Source organism: Stenella coeruleoalba, assembly GCF_951394435.1.
Source record: "Stenella coeruleoalba genome assembly, chromosome: 8".
In the NCBI taxonomy this organism is placed as follows: Eukaryota; Metazoa; Chordata; class Mammalia; order Artiodactyla; family Delphinidae; genus Stenella; species Stenella coeruleoalba.
The window spans coordinates 70,144,628-70,164,971 of record NC_137154.1 but is presented as its reverse complement, the minus strand read 5'-3'; the positions used below and the strand labels follow the sequence as shown (position 1 = coordinate 70,164,971).

General features: G+C 45.9%; 1 protein-coding gene across 2 annotated transcripts in view; it reads right to left on the bottom strand.

Annotated features, from left to right (window-relative positions):
- Positions 1-20,344, bottom strand: part of AMOTL1 (angiomotin like 1) — a 133,072-nt gene that overhangs the window by 98,406 nt on the left and 14,322 nt on the right. The window contains exon 1 of one of the 2 annotated variants that reach the window (XM_079928745.1): positions 10,387-10,646. The exons of the other annotated variant lie outside the window; for it this stretch is intronic. Coding sequence (XP_079784871.1) covers positions 10,387-10,435 — 49 coding nt within the window. The 5' untranslated portion in view covers positions 10,436-10,646. Of the gene's footprint in view, positions 1-10,386; positions 10,647-20,344 lie in introns of those variants that run through there. 2 annotated transcript variants of the gene reach the window in all.

Genomic DNA, 20,344 nt, shown 5'->3' with positions numbered 1-20,344 from the left:
TTTAATCCTACAAAAGCTGTTCACTTTATGAGCAAACTTAATTATACAGAGCCCATTTTATGGTCCTAGACTACAGTGTGATCTTAGACAGTTAACAAATGCCATTAAAATATAAATATTTGTATTTCTTTCCATTATTTTCCACTCCATATTCCTGGAATTTATTTTGGAGAAAGTTGAAGGTAAGTAACTTCAGAATTTGGGGAAATTTTAGCTCTAAACTCAGGACCAAGATAATCCCTATTTCGGAGTAGACCTTTTCAGATATACCCTTTCCTTTTTTTGGATGAGTATTTTACAGGAGCAAATCTAAAAGTTAGCTAAAGTGAATTTATTCACCACTTTTCATGCTGCCATGCATTTTGGACCTACCAGGCCAGTCACCACCATGGGGAAGGGTGAGTGTGACAGGATTCTGTCCTTTTACAAACCTCCAGCTTCTAACCTCACACCCCCATTATCTTCAAGGTTTGTGTAAATGGTTTTGTGCTGGTTACAGTACTTTCCCAGGTGTCTTCATTGAAGCCTATTGGGATTTCAGAAGACATTTTCTTTTTCTCTTCCAGATAAAGGAACATTAGTCCATGTCTCCTTTCAGAATCTAGAGTGGGGTTACGTGTGTTCTGCAGTGAGTTTGCTACTATGCACTAAGGAATGTCCACTGCCTCCACGAGTTTCCATAAATCTGAGAAAGCACATTCCCTAGTCTCTGTTCCTATCCTTCCTCCTCCTCGCCCCATTCCTCAGAAAAGATCCCAGACTCTCCCTCTTGTCTGCCCTCACATCGTTTTTTTTTTTTTTTTTGACAATTATTGGCTCATCCTTTAATGTATGAGGAGATTTTATAAATGGATAAGCAAAAGTTTAACATAAATAGAAAGTTTTCAGGAAAACAGATACAGGTAGTTTATAAACATGTAAAACGAAGCTAAATATCACTCATAATAAACAAAAATTTAAAATATAACAGTCTTTTGTCTATCAGATGGTAAAATTTTAACAAAATTGAATTGGGGAGAATTTATGGAAAAAAAATAGAATCTCTGGATGGCAACTTGGCAATATCTATTAAAATTCAAAATGTACTTATACTATGGTTATCATTCTAGGAATTTATAGTAGATATATATTAGTACATTTGCAAAGAAGTATGTAAAAGACAAAGTACTGCCTGTAATATCCAATACTGAAAACAAACCTCACATCCCTAAAATGAGGGCTGATTATAAATTACAGAGTTCATATGAGTGAACAAATTGCTCTCACATCTTTCAACCTTCTCCCACATCACCAGGATGAGCAACCTAGTTGCAGTGATTTTAGGGACCCGTCCCTCAGGAAACAGGGCCTTACTAGAGAATTTTACATTCTCTCCTTTCCCCAGACTTGCCAGATAGAAAGACTCACTCACTAGAAACTTGGTGGTCAGAGCCCTTCAGAGCACAGCTCGTGGAAGGAAGGGAAAGGCCTGCCTCACGCCTGCTCTCAGGGGTTCCGTTCCTGGGCCACGCCATCCGGAGCAGCCCTTACAGCTGAGAAGCAGCAGCTGGAAGGGAGATGCCTCCTTCCTCCGGGGCACAGGGCCACAGGGCGTGTGTGCGCCCCACCTCACACTGAGGAGGCAGAGTGAGCCTGAAAGACATGACATCTGTCATCCTTTTCCTGACCTGCCTGTCCTGAGAGGGGTGGAGGGAGGGAGGGAGGACAGAGTTCATCAGAAGAGGTGGGAGACAGCAAAGTGGGAACACCTGTCACATGGCTCCCACAGCGTCCAGGTAATGAGGAGTCCGGCTGGTTGGGTTGTGGAGACACGTGAAGGGCGGGGACATATGCGAGAACCATCCTGGGGGTCAACTGCGAGGACCTGGTGACTGACTGGATGCCGGGGAGTAAGGAAAGGAACTTGACAGTTTACAGAACACGTTCAAAGGAGGCAAGAGTGAGGATGACGCAGCGCGGAATGGCATCCGAGCAAGTCCAAACTGGCGCCACAAACCAGACGAGTGAGCCCCCAGCCTCCCACGGACAAAGGCTGGTTCAACAGGGCAGCCGACCCAAGGCGGAGGAGTCCAGGCCGCCTCTGGATCCTCCCCAGGAGAAGGGGGTCTCAGGGCTAAATCCAGCCTAACATTTCCATTTGTTTCTCTCAAGGACCAGATTCCTGGAAGAATCCCATGAACTGAACCAAAGCTTCGAATATCCCCTAGAAACAGTAGACCACACCCCCCCTTGATAACAGCCTGCTAACTTGATAAACTCCATGCCCAGATGCCTTGCTGACCCACCTTCCAAAGGAAATGAGCCTCCGAATTGCCCAGTGGCAAAGTGAGGTTCAAGCTGACAGGGCAGTATCCCCGCGGTATTTTCTCCCCATCAGTCACACCAGACTTCCAAGGGAAGAGTGGTACATTTCACTCAAAAACGTGCCCCGGGTACTTCCCTGGTGGCGCAGTGGTTGAGAGTCCGCCTGCCAATGCAGGGCACGCGGGTTCGTGCCCCGGTCCGGGAGGATCCCACATGCCTCGGAGCGGCTGGGCCCGTGAGCCATGGCCGCTGAGCCTGCGCGTCCGGAGCCTGTGCTCCGCAACGGGAGAGGCCACAGCAGTGAGAGGCCCACGTACCGCAAAAAAAAAAATGTGCCCCGGTCCCACGATATGAAGCCCAATGATGCTGCCTTCAGACAAACAGGGCTAGCATCCCTCTAGAATAGCACTGGCCAGTGGAACTTGCTGTAATGATGGACATGGCTCTTAGGCACTTGAATCGTGGCCCGTATGACTGAGGACCTGAATGTTTAGTTTCATTTAATTTTCATTAATTTAGATGGCCACATGTGGCTAGCGGTTAACATGGAAGGTATAGATCTAGAACTTTAAAAAAAAAAAAAGAAAGAAAGAAAAATCTGGGGCCAGATTAAGCTGCGAGGAAAAAATCATGGAATTTTAATTCTCCACTGAGAGGAAGCGGACTCTCTTAACTTCTCCACAGTGTCCCTGAACATTTCTAAGCAATCTTTACCGAGTCCCCCCAGCAGCAGTGGAACTCAGCATCAGGAGAGGCAGTCCACCTCCAAATCCGAGGACACTCTTCCAAAGGGAAATCAAGGGCGCTCAAAAGAATAAAAAAACAAATTTTGCACCATGCTTGACCTCTTATACGGCCCTTTAACAGGCATTATCTCAGGTAAGCCTCACCATAACCTTAGGATATAAGCATTAGTAAACACATTTATTTTACAGAAGTTAAGTGAATTAGCCAAGGCGATATGGCTGGTATATGGTCACCATTTACCATAACCTGGCATGTCTTCCAAGCACTGAGAGATCAAAAGAGAGAAGGAAACCGAGAGAAGGAAAAGTCGGGGTGGGGAAGGGGGAAGGCATGGAAGAGGGATTAGAGGAAAGGATACAGTCATGTACATCAACTAGGAACCTCAGAAATCAAATCTATTTCGATCTCAACCATTAAACATGAACAGAATCAGTTCCAAAGAGTAAGGGACCTCAGTCTAGGTCTAATTTATAGGGGCCAATGCTCTAAAATAGTGCTTCTCAAAGTGTGGGCCCCGAACCAGCAGTGACAATATCACCTGGAAACTTGTTAGAAATGCAAATTCTCAGGCCCCATCCAAGACCTGCTGAAACAGAAAGTCTGGGGCTGGGGCCCGGCAGTCTGGTTTTAAAGAAGCCTTCTTGACGATTCTGATGTCCACCCACGTTTAAGAACCACTGCTCTACAACTGTACATCTAAGGCGCAGTCCGTTTCCTCTGGGAAATAAACAGCTTGGTCATCAAAGGAAAGGAAAGGGAGCTGCCAGTAGTGAAGTTTGGGACACAGTGACATCAGCCCTGGCTTACTGTACCTCGGGTAATAAGGACTCCAAACTCTGAACTAGCTCAGGACAGCACACACCTCCTACCACCTCCTGTGGTCAGGGCGGAGAGAAAATTGTTCTTTACTCAGAAACTCTTGGTTTAGAGGTAGGGAAAAGGTATATTCTATAAGGAGTACTAGATCGTGAATAGAGTATCCTAGCTTCTAACCTCAATCAATAAATAATATTTGTAAACAACAAGGTCCTACTGTATAGCACAGGCAACTATATTCAATATCCTGTAATAGACCATAGTGGAAAAGAATATGAAAAGGAATATATATATGTATAACTGAATCACTTTGCTGTACAGCAGAAATTAACATTACATTGTAAATTAACTATAAGGACATAAAATAAAATTTTAAATAAATAAACAGTATTTGGTATACAGCTCAGTTTTCCCAAGTGTGAAAAGGCAAGCTTCTATGAGTAAGAACTGGGAAACCAGTTTCTCAAAGAAAAAGATACATGAGAAAACACATAACATTATAAAACCATTTGTCTTTCTGCTATGTTACTACTACTACTAGTAATAATAATAATGATAATAATAGGCATTTACTGAATGCTTTGAATGTGCCAGCACTGAGCTAAGTGCCGTATATGCATCAATTCATTTCACCTGCATGCAACTCCAGCCGGTAAGAACCATTACTGTCTCCACTGTCTCCATGAAGTTGCACGGGTCTGAGATCACACAGAAAGGAGGTGGCAGGGCCAGGAAGCAAACTAGGGCTAGGAAGCAAACTAAGTCCATCTGACCCTAAACAATCCAAAATACTACTGCCTTCTTCATTTTGACACATATTCTAACTTTAAATCAATTCAACCTTACTCATACTCAGTTTTAAGTACTGCATTTTCTTTTTTTTTTTTTTTAACCTATTATGCCATGTGCTGTTCAAAAGAGTCCTCAACCACTCAGTTTGCCCAAAGTCCTTCAGCCTGTGCTCAAGAACCAGGGTAACCCACACTGAAGAATTCATGTCAGTAAACTATCTAAAAACTAGATCAAAGGCAAGAACCCATTTTCTTCCCACCGTGCTTGGGCAACATGCCCAGGGAAGCCCTCCCTGACCACCTGATCAAAGTGAGACCTCCCTGATGCTTCTCTGTGCCCCCAAATACATCACGCTCTTCTCTTCTATCATAATATTAACACCTGGGAATGTCCACATACCACCTCACCAATAGCGAGCTCTGGAGAGTGGGAACTATGCCTGATTCACCCGTGTGCTTCCAGAGCACTAAATGCATAATCAACACCTAAGAGATGGTTTAGAAGATGGATAGCAAGACATACACATTCTTAAGAGGGTAAAAGTGAACTACAATTTGAATATAAAATGTAAAACCATGAAATTTTTTTTAAAAAATAGAAAATCTTTGGAATATTAACCTAGGCAAAATGTTCTTAGATGTGACACCAAAAGCACGATCCAGAAAAGGAAAAACTCAATAAATTGGACGTTAGCAAAATTAAACATTTTTTTCCTGCAACTGAAAAGACAGACTACATACTGAAAAAAATATATACGCAAGCCACACATCTGACAAAGGACTCATATCTGGAATAGATAAGGAATTCTCAAAGCTCAATGGCAAATAATAATAATAATAATCATCCAGTTAGAACACGGCAAGACGGGAGCAGACATTTCACCACAGAGGACACACAGGTGGCAAACAAGCACATGAAAAGATGTCCAACGTCATTAGCCATTAGGGAATGCAAATTAAAACCATGATGAGATCAAAAATTTACTGGGACAGCTAAAATAATAAACAAAAGCTGGTGAGGATGCAGAGAAACTGCATCTCTCACACATTACTGGTGGCAATGTAAAATGGTAGACACTCTGGAAAAGTTTGACAATTTCTTAAAAAAACTAAACATACACCTACCATACAAAACCCAGCAATCCTAATCCTAGGCATTCGTTCCAAAGAAACAAAAACTCTGTCCTCACCAAAACCTGTACATGAACGTTCATAGCATCTTTAACTGTAAGAGCCAAAAACTGAAAACAACCAGGTGTCTTTCGGTGGGCAAATGCTTAAGCAAACTGTGGTCTATCCACACCAGGGAATACTACTCCGCAATAAAAAGGAACAAACTAGTGATAAAGCAATAGTCTGGGTGGATCTCAAGGGTATTATGCTGAGTGAAAAAGCTAATCTCATAAAGATCACATACTGCATAATTTTATGTATGTAATATTCTCAAAATTATACAGGAGAACAGAGTGGTTACTACAGTTTAGAGATGGAATAGGGGGAAGGGGAGGGTGACCATAAAGGGGTGGCACAAAGCAGGGCTTTGAGGTGATAGAATAACTCTGCATCTTGATTGTGGTGGTAGCTACAGGGAGCTACACATGTGAAAAAAAAACTGCACGGGAGGATAACACACACAAACCCGAATGTTTGCACGTAAAACTGGTGAAATCTGAATACGGTCTGGATCGCACCAAGGTCCATTTCCTGGTTCTACTGTTGTACTCTGGTTATGTGAGATGTTACCAATGGGGGAAACTGGGTGAAGAGTACAAGGGACCTCTCTACTATTTTTGCAACTTCCCATAAAGTTATAATCATTTCAAAACTAAAAGTTAAACAAACAAACAAGTGAGCTACAGGCATTTTACTTAAAAACAAAACAAACAAGAAAAGAGGTGTACATAGCTGCAGTACTGGCCAGTGAAGTCCCAAATACAGATTGAAACACACACAGTAGGATCATGTGACTTTATTATTCTTTTCAAGTTAAGCCCAATTCTCCAGAGGCTTAACAGGGATACATTTCCTAACACGTTAGGGCTACTCCCCCCGCCCCCCCAATAAAGGGAGAAAAAATGCCTGATGTGTGAGACACTTTGGGAGTCCAGGAGTCTGGTCCTAAGAGCCTGGAATGAATATACCCTACGATTTCACAAGGATGGAGGCCAAGGGCCTCACAAGTTAGAGAAGAACTCAGAGTGGTGGCAACACGCAAGCCCAGGCGTGCCTCCGTTCCAGAAAATGTAGTGTACGGATCCACCCACAATGGCCAAGATTTAAATGTTGCCTCCCCTCACAAAACAAACCAACAAAATAAAACAATTTTTTTAAATCACTAAGCAAACAAATAAAAACCTCAACAACCTCAGACTATTTCCAAGGAACCTTATAATTATGTCCTCTTACTTGACCTCCAAGTTACCCCTTGCTTTTCAAGTATTCTATTGCCTAGTGAATTCTGGGACATAAGAACCTACCAAAACTAATGAAAGAATAGGAGGAGAAAAATTATTCAAAACACTAGAGAATTTCCTGATCTAAGCTTTCATATGCATTTAAAATGCAGATAGCTACTTGCAAGGAGTGAGGATGTTACTCTGGGAGAATTTTGCTTATCAGGACTACTAATGGGTCTTACAAAGTCACTTCCTTTTTAATGTATTGGCCTGGAAAATCAGATTTTTACGATTTTCACTAGCAATTCCTTGTTTTCTAAGTTGTTCATTATTTTTTTCTTTAAAAAGCTTTACGTTATACAGTGCTTTATCATTTTCAAAGCATTTTCACAAATTGCTATGAAGCACTGGTACCTAGGGGCTGTACTTTTCAACAGAACTCTCACCAGCCAGACTGCCATCTAATTTCAATTAGGTCGGTCATCTTTCCCCCAGGCCCTGGGTCTACAATTCTCCACAGGGGTAGACTTAAAAAAAAAAAAAAGCAGAGCTCTATCCACAGAAGCCTCCAGACGAACTGGCCAAGGGCAGAAGACACTCTCAAGTCTAATCAGCAGAGTGCCTTCCCAGAAAATCACTCACATTTCTGCACTCCTGTGCTTTTCTTAACAGCACTTTAAAATCTCATTTAAACCGAAAGTCCTCCATTAGCTCGCATGAACAGATGTATTTTTAAGTGCTTTGATCTCCACATGCCCTTCAGTACATTAGTATTCTTCACCCCCCACCATCACACAGAACCAAAAGACCAAGACTTGGGTGCATTTTAAAAAGAAGGGAGGGCTTCCCTGGTGGCGCAGTGGTTGACAGTCCGCCTGCCGATGCAGGGGACACGGGTTCGTGCCCCGGTCTGGGAAGATCCCACATGCCGCGGAGCGGCTGGACCCGTGAGCCATGGCCGCTGAGCCTGCGCGTCCGGAGCCTGTGCTCCGCAACGGGAGAGGCCACAACAGTGAGTGGCCCGCGTACCGCAAAAAAAAAAAAAAAAAAAAAAAGAAGGGAGAGGGGACTTCCCTGGTTGACTCTGTGCTCCCAATGCAGGGATCCTGCAACAAAGACCCGGTGCAGCTAGATAAGTAAACATTTTTATAAAAACTAAAAATACTAATAAAAAGAAGGGAGTGGGAGTGGAGTGAAGAGCACCTTCTCTCCTCCTATCCACTTGCAGAGTTCACAAGGGTTTCCTCATTTATCTTGAAAAATGTATCTCACAAAAGCAAAGTATACCCATCCAGAAACTAAACATCCCCCATGCCCCACCAGGGAGAGTAGAGGCAGGCAGCTCTAAAGCCTTCTACTCTATGCCCTACTCCTTTTAATTCTGGTCAAATCAGTGGTTTCCAACCCTTTGCTCCTCTGTAGAACAGTTCAAAGTGTATTAAGGATTGTGCCCACATTGCTTCCATAAAAAGCCTTATAGTAGATGTACTATGATGATCAGAGCAGCGTCCTGGGAGATAAATGTCACACTGGTCTAGATGCTTCAAGAACTCGCAAGCTGGAGAGACACCAATGCTTAACTTGGGTCGGACGTCCACGGAGAGCTGCCGGGTCCAGGAGTGGTGGACACCCCGGAGTGGCGGACAGCCCGGAGTGGTGGTTAGCCCGGAGTGGTGGGCAGCCCGGAGTGGTGGGCGGCCAGGGGAAATCTTAGTTTGGCAGCGACACACTGGCCAGTTTTGGAAGCAGAGAGAGAGAAATGACTATTCAACATTTCAAGCCCAGACTTTTCACTTCCTGAAAAGGAAGGAAATTTTTTGGAATAGTAGCTGTTAATAATCCCTCTATTCTGGTTGTATTTGCTTATAGCAAGTAACGTTATTGTTTGGGGTAGTCCAAAGCATCTTCCGGCATCATAAATGGCTCTAGTGACCCACTATCTCCAACACCACCAAGGACTTTAAAAAGCAGTACAAAAACTCGATTCTCCTAACATGCCTCGGAAGAAGAAAACGGGCAACCGTGTCCGCACTGTATCAGGACAGGGCAAAGGAACTGAGGGGGACCGAGGGCGGAAAATGTTCGGTCCCAACCTCAAAGGCTCCGAGGCCCATCGTCAGGGCCACGTCTACTGAAGCCTCAGTTCAGGTGATCCACACACTAGCCGGGCATTTTCCCAAGCATGTGCCACTCGGGGACAGGAAACCGACGCCAAAGCCAAAGAAGCAAAGACCCTTCGAACAAAAATGGAAAGGGAAAGTCTTTACAGCCACCAATCAAGATACTAGAGAGTAGGGCGTGGCGAGGCGCGGGAGCTGCGGGCAGGCAGCCGGATTCTCAGCCTGGGCTCCTAAGAGGGAAACTTGGAAAGGTCGCCGCGGCGGAGGCCCTAGAGGTGGGTGCGAGCCAGCGCTCGTCGGTTTCGCCGCCCGGTCCTCCAGCCCGGCTGCCCACGGGGCACGTCCGGCCCCTGCCACAGCGCGGGCCCCGCTCTGCCCAGCTGTCATCGACCGAAGTGCCACGAAAGTCCCATTCCAAGAAGAGCCATCTCCACTTGGAAAGTTTAATGTTTTTCCCCCTGAAACCAGATTCTTTTGAAGCAACACGAACAGCAAGGGAGAGCTGGATCTAACTCCCCAGTTTCTGTCAAAGAAACTTGTCCCGGGAGAACAAAGAAGAAGCAATCAGAGAACGCGATCCGAGGACGGGGGTCCGCGGCGCGATCGCTTCTCCGCCCCCACCCGCCAGAGACTAGACTTTGGGGCTACAGGAGGGGTCCGGCGCGTCGGGCGGGCCACCGTGCGCGCCTTTGTCTCGCGCGCAGGGAAGCGGCCACCGGCCACCCCTTCCGCCGCCTCCCTCGGCCGCCGGAGAGCCGCGCGCCGGCGCGTCGCGGAGAGGGCGGCCATATGGCAGCGCCCCTCCGGAAAGGCCAGCCCCAAGGCGAGGGCGCGCCTGCAGCCCCGGCCACGGGCCACGACGGCCAAACGACTCCCAGTCTTCGAGGGGGCGCGGGGAGGCGCGGCGCTGCGACCCGGCCGGCCGGCTCCGGGGCCTGCAGAGTGGCGCGGGAACAGAGTTCTGATTTTTCTTTTTCTTTTTTTAAAGCAATATGGATAAGGGAGATCAAGATTCCGGTGGCAAGCACTCCCGGCCCCCGGCACCGAAAAGGCTGCCCAAGTCGTTCCGGAGCCGGGCCGATCTCCGCCCCGAACTCCCGGAGAGGAGCCGCCGGCCCGGAGCGGCAGGGGGCGGGGAGCATCGATGGGCCGGGTCCTCTGCGCGGGAGAGTCGGAGGCGCCCGCCCTGCGCCCGGAGCGGGGACTGGTTACCTTTCACTGCAGACTCACAAGTTCCCCGCCGCAACTTTGCCCTCCACATGAGGCGATCATGGCTAGTTCAGTGCCGCGGATGGGGAAGGCGGCCGCCAGGCAGCGCGCCGGGCATGGCGTGTGGCAGCCTGGGGAAGCGGCGCCCGACAAGCAGCCCCATTCACAAGGAAGAGGAGACACGCCGAGGCTTCCCCTCCAGCCCCAAACCGGACCACCGCCGCTGGGTCCTAGAGCGTCCCGTGCGCTGCCGCCGCCGCCCGCGCTCCCCGCGCCCCGCGCACCGCGCGGGGAGGGTAGTCCGGGATCGTCACTGTAACCCTACACTTCACCCCCGCCCAGCGCCCGGCCGCTGGGCCCTAGAGTCCGTCTCCAGGCTTCCGCCGCCCCTCCCGGGGCCCGGGAGATCGCCAGCTGAAATTGCCCCGAGCTCTAGCTGACGTGTCTCCCGACAGTTAGGAGGGCGACGGCCTCCCTTGTTTTGGTCCCTGCCGAGGTTTAATTCATGTCAGACTCCACTTCTCCTTCCTTTGACTTTCTCTTCCTTCCCACCAGGCCAACTCCGGCCGAAATCGGTTTCCCGATCTGCCCTCAAAGTCCAGATCAGTTCTGTGTAGGATTGTTTTCTTCTTAAGCGGAATTTCCAGATGAAAAGTGGCCAGACTTTTCTCTTTGCATTCCCCTAGCCCCAGTGCTTCTATCATGCACTGGGATTGGGCGACAAGCTGCTGCTCTGGGCTCCGTTGACTAGCAGAAGGGTCAAAACAGATTCTACAACCTCAGATATTACAACCAGTGGTCACAAACCTCTAGGCTGTTACCTGCCCGAGCGGAGGCGATTAAAGTAATTCTGGGAGAATGTTGCTGATTCTGTCCCACCTCTTAAACCAGGCTACACTGAGTAACACTCCTCACCCACCCCAGTATACTCAATTGCAGACCTCGGGAGCCTTGATCTGGGGACCCCAAACCTACCCACACCATGTAACATCTCTCCCTAGCTTCCAGGAGCTGTCTCTGCTGCTTACAGGAGCACAGGCAAGGTAATAGTATTGCAGTTGCTGAGGAAGATGTTAATAGGAGAGCCAGGGCATACCACACCTCTTACCTTGTGCGCCTCTCCTCTCTGCCTTCTGTCTAGACCAGAATTCTTTCAGGAATTCCCGCCTGGACTGTGGCAATTAGCTAACTAGTCAGCCAGCAGTTTTACCCCTCCACTCAATCCTGGTGGGTTGTGTGTCCCTCTGATTCCAGTCTTTCCTTGTGATACATCCCTGATGGTTCAGTAACCTCTGCTCTCAAGATAAAACCCAAATGCAATAATTTAACAATTATTTACCAAAAACCTACCACATTTAAAGTCCGATACCCTAGTACTCGATAACACATAAAAGAAACGAAACAGCAGCTCACCAGCCCTTCAAGGATTTATTTATTTAAGATAACAAAATACGCAACCACAGAGCAGGAAAGCACTGGAGATGCTTGGAAAAAGTGGAGAGCAGCGGTCCCCTAACCTTTTGGCACCAGGGACCGGTTTCCTGGAAGACAATTTTTCCAAGGACTGGGCTGGGCGATAGTTCAGGCGGTAATGCGAGCAATGGGGAGCGATGGGAAGCGGCAGATGAAACTTCACTTGCTCGCCGCCCCCTCACCTCCTGCTGTGCGGCCCCGTTCCTAACAGGCCAGCGGGCCCCTGGTGGAGAGAACTGAGTGCATGCAGGAGAAAGGAGAGCCTTGGAGAGTGGTGGAGCTCAGAGCCACTGGCATTGTATGAATTTAGCATAGGCTGGGGGAGAGGTGATGGATAGAAAAAGGAGGGAAAGTAGGAAGGAAACTAACATTTATTAATGGCCCCCTATTAGATACCATACTATATCCTGAGAGGCAGCAGAATTTAACAGTTACAAGCATCCGCTGGAACAAAACAGAAATGAGTGGTTGAGTCACAGCTCAACCACTCTACCTGTGGGCACTTAGGCAAGTCATCTACCTTCTCTAAACCTCAGTTTCTTCATTTGCAAGATGAGGGAAATTGCACCAACCCTCACAGGGTGGTTGTACGGACTGAATAAAGCAACGAATATAAAATACTTAGCACGATGCATATAAGTGCTCAGCACATTTGCTATTATTTCAAGCAACCCTCCATTAGCCCTGGACATAGGGAGCCCATCTGGGAAATAGCTACAGGAAGCAATGACAACTGAGGTTGGGAGACAGAAAGGAAGAAAGAGATACCATGTAGATACCAAATCTTTGATGCCCAATACAGGGAAGACACAAAATCTCTGAAGCAAGATTTTACTCTTTTCATTGACTAGACAGCTATCCTGGGAGAAAGAACAAAGTAATCAAGTTAACTCAGATTTTGTGCCTGGGTTACAGGAAGAATGGATCATTCTTGGAACATTTATAAACCAGTTGGTCCAACGGATGAACCAATGATGGAAGAAGCAGAGTTGAGAGGGGGAACTGGTTTGAGAAGGATGTTGACAGGCTTCCTGTCCTCTGGGCAAGAGAAAAAAGGGACAAGAGCCTGGGTGAGAAGTCAAGGACAGAAATGCAGAGAAAAACAGAGATGCAGCTTTGAAGATCAGTTTACTTGGAGAATGCCCACGACAGAAAATTCAGGAAAGGAGGAGGCAGAAGAGGCAGACGCTGGGGAAGTAGAAGAGCTAGGAAGGTTTCCAGGCATGGAAGCTAGAGGAAGCTTTAAGAAGATGGTCCCCCTATCAAATGCCACAGACTCCTAGACTTCTGAGGAAGTGACAGGCACAGCTTGTGGGCTCAAGAATCTGCTGATTCAATCGGGTGGACCCAGCCTAGACTTTTCAAAGTGATGCCGAGTGATAGTTTACTAGGCCAATTTTCCCCCTCCGCTCACCTTAATTTCCTCAACCATTAATAATCACTATATCAAATGCAGAAAATGAATAATCTTCTACATCAAATATATCTGACGCGTGTTCAGGAACTGAGGGCTGAGAAAAAGACTTCAGATTTAACCAGCAAGAGTCCATCGGTAACATTTTATAGTATATTTGGCTGCAGATCCTGACTAAGGCTGGGGCCAAAAAGAAACAAGGTATGTTTACAATAAAAACTGGATGCAGCTTTACTAGCAGTAAGGGAGTGAATCAGTCAGCATCTGTGATTTTGGACCTATGTACTCACTCTACAGGTTAGCATCCTTTCTATAAAGCGACCCAAGTTGTCTTTTACTCACCCCTAGGAAAGTTAAGAAGGTGACAGAGCAATTCTGGCACTCTTAGGGACACCTCAGGGAACAGTCTTTAAGTCCAGACAGGGCAGGTACCAGGATGTTCCAGACAAGCACAGAGGCTGGAAGAATAGTGAGGGAACAGAGGACTCCAGGAAGAGAAGGATGAGCATGGTCTTAGAGTTAAGTCCTGAGCTCTAGTCCGGGTCCACCTATTTCTAGCTATGGAGAGTAACAAAACGTAAGCTTCAGCTACCTCCTCTGTAAAATGGGAATCATTACATTTAGCTCATTGGCTTATAGTGAGGATTAGAAAAGATATGTCAAGCGCTGGGCACATAATAGGAATTCAGTAAAAGAAACCCTTCCCTTCTCCAGCGATTTGAAATACCAAGGAATTTACTTCTCTATTACAATGGGAATCCTCTCCCTGCCCCCACTCTTCTTCTCTGCACCCACCAAACACAGCCTTAAAAGTCTTTATCACCTGCTACTTGGACTAGGATGGGCCCTAAGAATGGGCCTGAGCTTGCCAGGAGGGAAACAGCAAATGGCAAAAAAGGAGTGGACAGGCATGTCCACAAAAGGGACAGCTACTGCCCGGCATCACCTAGGACAGGTCACACTACAATTAGTGGTTCTCAATGAACACCTGTTGCACGAACAAACCAATGGCTCAATGCAGCCAGGCTGCCTTAATCAAACGCTTGTTTTGTTTCTAGAACATAGAAACCCAAGTTCTGTAGTGCTTCCCAAAGTGTGATTTATAAGCCAAAGCATGTAAAATTTTAAATTCCTGATGTCTCACCTCCAAATTCTAGAGATTCAGGGTCTCTAAGGATGGAGTCGTCATAGAATCCACTGTAAGCAATGCCAAGCCCACCAGAATTCGAGGGTCAAGGACTAAGGCCTCCCATTGGTTCACTGGGGTCAAGGTGCTCTTCCATTTCTCTTTCAGCAGCATTTACTGTATCCGAGCTCAATATGATAAAGGTAAAGGACAATGGGTGACATATTAGAACGTTAAAAGCAAAGCATTATGGGAGCATGCAGGAGTGACTGGCTTTGTACAGGGAGGGAAAGGGGCAGGTTCCAAGAAATCCAAGTGCTGAGGGAAGGACGTCCTTACTAGCAAAGGCAGGGGAACGGAGAGGGCACATTGCTGTGCTTCTCAACACTTTTTCTTTGAACTTCTTCTTTTCCAAAACATAAAACGGTCACACCAACCCCAGGTTTGCTAAATCTATATTATTGCCAGGTAAGAGGATTTCTTCCAAGCTTTTCTTTCAGTTCTCTGTTTTACAAAGACAATAGTTGTAGTTTTTTTTTTCCTGCTTATTTCCAAATATAAAATCCCGTTCTCAAATAAGCTCCTCCTCTGGAGATTCTGACATATGCCCTGCCCCCATCTTGTAAACTGTTAACAGGAGCAAAATGCAGGGGGTCCTGGAAGTGCCCGAAGCAGAGGATGCCAGGAGAGCACTGCTGTGAGGAAGGTGGGGTCAGGGGTGAGCCTTTTCCAGGCCAGACTGACTGAGAACGGACAGTGAAAAACAAAGAGGAAGACGTGCAAGGCAAGTGGAAGACGCACAGGTGAGACCGCTCTGCAGTTCCGGAAATACCGGCTGCCTTAGAGATGGGTAAACTGCTCCCAGGAGGAGTTAAATGTCATATAACAGAATGGGTCATTTGAAAACCCTGCTCCATTTGAGGCTTACCCCAGGACTCTGTTGATTATGGAAAAATTGCCCAATAAATATGTATTAAGTACCTACTAAGGGCCAGGCTCCGTGCTACCATCCTCCACAGGCGTTTGGCTCATGTAGTGAGTTATGGACCTGAGGCCTGTTTGTCTGGATGTTTTCAGCTTCACACCCACGGTGACACACTGGCCTCTTCTTGCCTCATAGCTTTCTCCTCTGAGCGTATTACATAATATGCATTAAACGCATAATCTGATCTATATAAAACACAGGAAGCAGAAGGTGGATACCATCATGTCCAGGCAAAATGCACCTACACCAAAAAGCTAAAAAGGAAGAGTAGAGACATTGTCCCCAAATAAACCTGGGGTCAGATCCTGACTGAGACACTCAGTAGCTATGAATATAAAGCACCTGGCATGTCACAGGTATTTAATAAATGATGATCATTCTGTTATTTGCTACTCTTAACTACGGAAACCTCGGGAACACTGAAAGCTCGTACTTTTTGGCTAATTGGCTATTTCAGGGTTTCTCAGCTTTGGCACTCTTGCCATTTGGTGCTGAGATTTCTTTGTGGTAAGGACTGCCCTCCACATTGTTGGATGTTTAGCCGCATCCCTGGCCTCTACCCACTCGATGCCAGTGGCAACCACCCTACCTCCCACTCCAAGTTGTGCCAACTAATAATGTCTTCAAATATTGCCAAATGTCTCCTATAGGCAAAACTCCCCCCCCCACCACCGGTTGAGAACTACTGAATTAGATGAGTAGTTAATGGTGCCCAGTTTACAGGCTCCCAAGCTTCTAACCATACTGATCATTCCATTGAGCTGTTGGGTGAATCCAATCGCGTACTAATAGGAGGCGGCCTCAGTTTTGTTCGTTCTACAGTATATATCACACTATGGTAATTTCTTCCCATTTCTCTCTTCATGAACAAAAAACCAATTAGGTTTTATTCTGTTTCCAATGATGGTACAGATATGTGGTTTTTTTTTTTTTTTCTAAAAACTGGAATCATACTGAGTTTCTAAAACAAGAGCGACATACAATCGCTATCAAAAACAAGGACTGTCACAATAACTGGAGATAACTTTGATCAGAATGTTCAGACTTAATTAAGATCGCTTGTAGTCGCCTTTCTGAAAAGGATGCAGGTATGTTTTATTCTGAAAACATGTCCTCTCTGTTCATAGCTAGAAAGAACAGTGAGAAGAATGGCCCCTCCATAGCCTACACAGCAGTTCTAGCTCTTCTCTTTCTAGAATATGCACTAAAGACCAGCATCCTTCCAGCACATCTTAAATGCCAAAGACAGAGAAATGGGGAAGCTCTCACCATTCCCAAGGGCTCCGGCCACTCTGGATGGTTCAATTCAGGAGAAAAATTTGTTTTACAGCATAATCTCAGACTGGGGTGGAGGGTAGGTTAAGAGTTAAAATTCACATCTTACATGGTAGGTGATCCACCCAGAAATCAGGAATTATTTACTGTGTGTCAGCAACAGAGCCAGTATCATGCTAAGCAGAACAGAGTCTTCAGAAAAGTCCAAGGTCGGGAGGGGAATAATTAGAAATAACTAGAAAAAATAAAGTCCTAAACAGAAGGACTAACTGAAAGGATTAACCGAAAGCACAACAGAGTTTGAAAGAAGGCAGAGCCATGTGAAAGCTGCAGTGGTTCATTCATTCATTCAAAAAATATCAACTACATTGAATAAGCCACACCCTCCACTAGGTGTGCAAATACCCTGCTATGGGCTCTGCTTATTAAAATGTGTATAAATAAACCTATCATTTCAAACTGGTCTATGTGCGATGAAGAAAAGGAACAGGGTGCAATAACAAAGACTCACGAGGGAGAGGGTGGCTACTTAGGGGGAGTGGAAAGGGAAGGCTTCTCCAAGGAGACGAAGAACAGGGGCAAGAGCCATCCAGCGGAGCAAACAGCCTGTGCGGAGATCTTGAAGCAGGAAGGAGCTTAAAGGAGGCATAGGGAGGAGGGCCTGCATGGATCCAGTCTGGAGCACCCCGGGATGAGTTCCTTAGGAATGTTACGAGCCTCCTTTACCCAGCATCTGGGAATGGTCCCTTTCCAGTCATCCTTTAGGATGTAATACCTTATGAGTGTCAAACAATATGAGTTTCAAATTAAGTGGAAGAGAGAAAAGGAACGTCAGAAAATGACCAATTTGGGATGAAGAATAATAAAAGGATTAAATGGAAACAACCTGAAAGTGAACTCCACATTGGTCACCACGTGAAAGATGCAATCTCTCTACAGCCTTCATCTGAGTTTTTTTTTTTTTTTTTTTCGGTATGTGGGCCTCTCACTGTTGTGGCCTCTCCCGTTGTGGAGCACAGGTTCCAGACGCGCAGGCTCAACAGCCATGGCTCACGGGCCCAGCCGCTCCGCGGCATATGGGATCTTCCCGGACCGGGGCACGAACCCGTGTCCCCTGCATCGGCAGGCGGACTCTCAACCACTGCGCCCCAGGGAAACCCCATCTGAGTCTTGTTGAAAACAGGGGAAGACCTAGGATGCTCAGTGCCAGTAAGGCAGTGGTTCTTAAACGTGAGCTGCATCAAAGTCACCAGAAGAGCTTGCTACAACAGACTGCTGGGTCCCACCCTTGAGTTTCTGATTCCGCAGCTCAGGGTGGGGCCCAAGAATTGCACTTTTAATCTAACAAGTTCCCAGATGATGCTGATGCTGCTGGTCCACGGACCACACTTCGAGAACCCCTGGTTTAGGATATTTGGGGACCGACATTTCTGTGCACTCAGAATCCCAACCTAAATGAGGGAACAAGCAAGAAGCATTGTAGCAGGAGAATGATCAAAACCCAGTTTTCTGTCTCGAGTGAGCAAGTACGGAATAGTGTGTCTCCTCTGTACCAGGTGATTTCATATGTTACCTCATTTCATCGCTACATAACACAGTGCATGGCAGGCTTCATTATCCTTGTTTTACGCATGAGGAAAAGGGGCTGGGCCCCAGGTTATAGGAATCTCCCGAGATCACATGGCTCAAAAGTGACAGGGCCAGGATTCAAACCTGTTCTTCAAGGCAGAGTTCTTGATCTTGACGCTACACTACATTGCCTTGCATACACACAGCTCCCTCTCCAGGCTCCCCTGGACGGGAGAGATGCTCCCCAGGCTCCAGACCCACTGCCCCGCTGCAGAGCGCTCTGAGGCCGACCCTGTGCAGCCAGCGATGGGTGCAGACACTTTTCACAGACTCCTGGGGGCTGCTAGGGACCTGAACTTGTTACCAAGTTCTTCCCTTTCTTTAGGGAAGGGAATAAACTCTACTAAGCCTCCACAAACGCACTGCCCTAAGCGTGTTACATACATCATCTCTTTCAAAACCACCAGGGGTGGTTTTCAGTCTGTGGGGGGCAGTTAAGTATTCTAAAACACAAGCTGAGGAGTGAGACAGGCCTGGGCTCAACTTCCCTTCTGTCATTTATTAGTTATATGACTTGACTAAAGCTCAGTTTTTCTTCTTTTGAGAAGTAGTGGTTACAACAGTATTTGCCTCAAAGGGTTGTGAGAAATTCCTGAGTCACTTGCATGTAAAGCTCTCAGCTCTTAACATGCAGCACATACTCCATAATTATCAGCTACGATTACTAACCTGTTATCCATTTTCTTTCAAAATATGGCCATTTTAGAGAAGCTTTGATTATTGCTGTGCTAGACGGTCCTAGACACACAGCTTCTTCCGTTGACGTTTCTCGAGTTTGGGAATATTCAATTGGTAGATCCAGGAAATATGAACGGTAGGCATCTTGATCTGAGCCCCTCCCACACCCTAGCTAGGAAAAATATCTCAAGAGATCCTTACAAACAAAACAGGAAAAAATGGGCTAGCTTAGGTATTTTAGGTGAATTTAAAATAATTAAATAACTACACCCGATGGGTATTGAGTAATGGAATGATATTAACTTGGGTGGGGGGTTGAGGTCAAGGGATCTGATGATCCCACTATGGTCAATATTGGTCAAGTTATATGTGAGGTCAGGCTTAGTTCTCGGTGCCAGGTTGAAACAAAACTTTCCTCTTCGAAAGCACTCAACAGAGGTTGAGCAGCATGGGAATCGATGGAGAAACCAGAGCATCTTAAAAAAGAGACCTACAGCCACTGTGGAAAACAGTATGGACGTTTCTTTAAAAACTAAAAATAGAGTTACCATATGATCTGGCAATCCCACTCCTGGGCATATACCCAGAAAAGACGAAAGCTCTAATTTGAAAAGATACATGCAACTCAATGTTCATACCAGTACTGTTTACAATAGCCAAGACATGGAAGCAACCTAAGTGCCCATCGACAGATAAATGGATAAAGAAGATGTGGTATATATATACAGTGGAATGCTAGTCAGCCATAAAAAAGAATGAAATAATGCTATTTGCAACAACATGGATGGACCTAGAGGTTATCATACTAAGTGAAGTAAGTCAGACAAATATTATATGATATCACTTATATGTGGAATCTAAAAAAATAGTACACATGAACTTATTTACAAAACAGAAATAGACTCACAGACATAGAAAATAAACTTATGGTTACCAAAGGGGCAAGGGGAAGGGATAAAGTGGGAGTATGGGATTAACAGGTGCACACTACTACGTATAAAATAGATAAACAACAGGATTTACTGAATAGCACAGGGAACTATATTCAATATCTTGTAATAAACTATAACGGCAAAGAAGAGAAAAAAGAATATATATACACATATATGTATAACTGAATCACTTTGCTCTACACCTGAAACTAATACAATATTGTAAATCAACTATACTTCAATTAAAAAATAATAATAAAACAAGAGACCTAGTAGGGAGAAAAGATTAAGATACAATTTGATAGCCATCTTAAAATATTTTGAGAGCTTACAGAAAGAAAAGAGGTACAGACTGACTCTGTGTTTACTATAAACACTCTAGAGCATTGTTTTTCAAATGGTAGTAGGCAACCTATTAGTGGAAATCAACTGAACAGGTTAATCAGCAT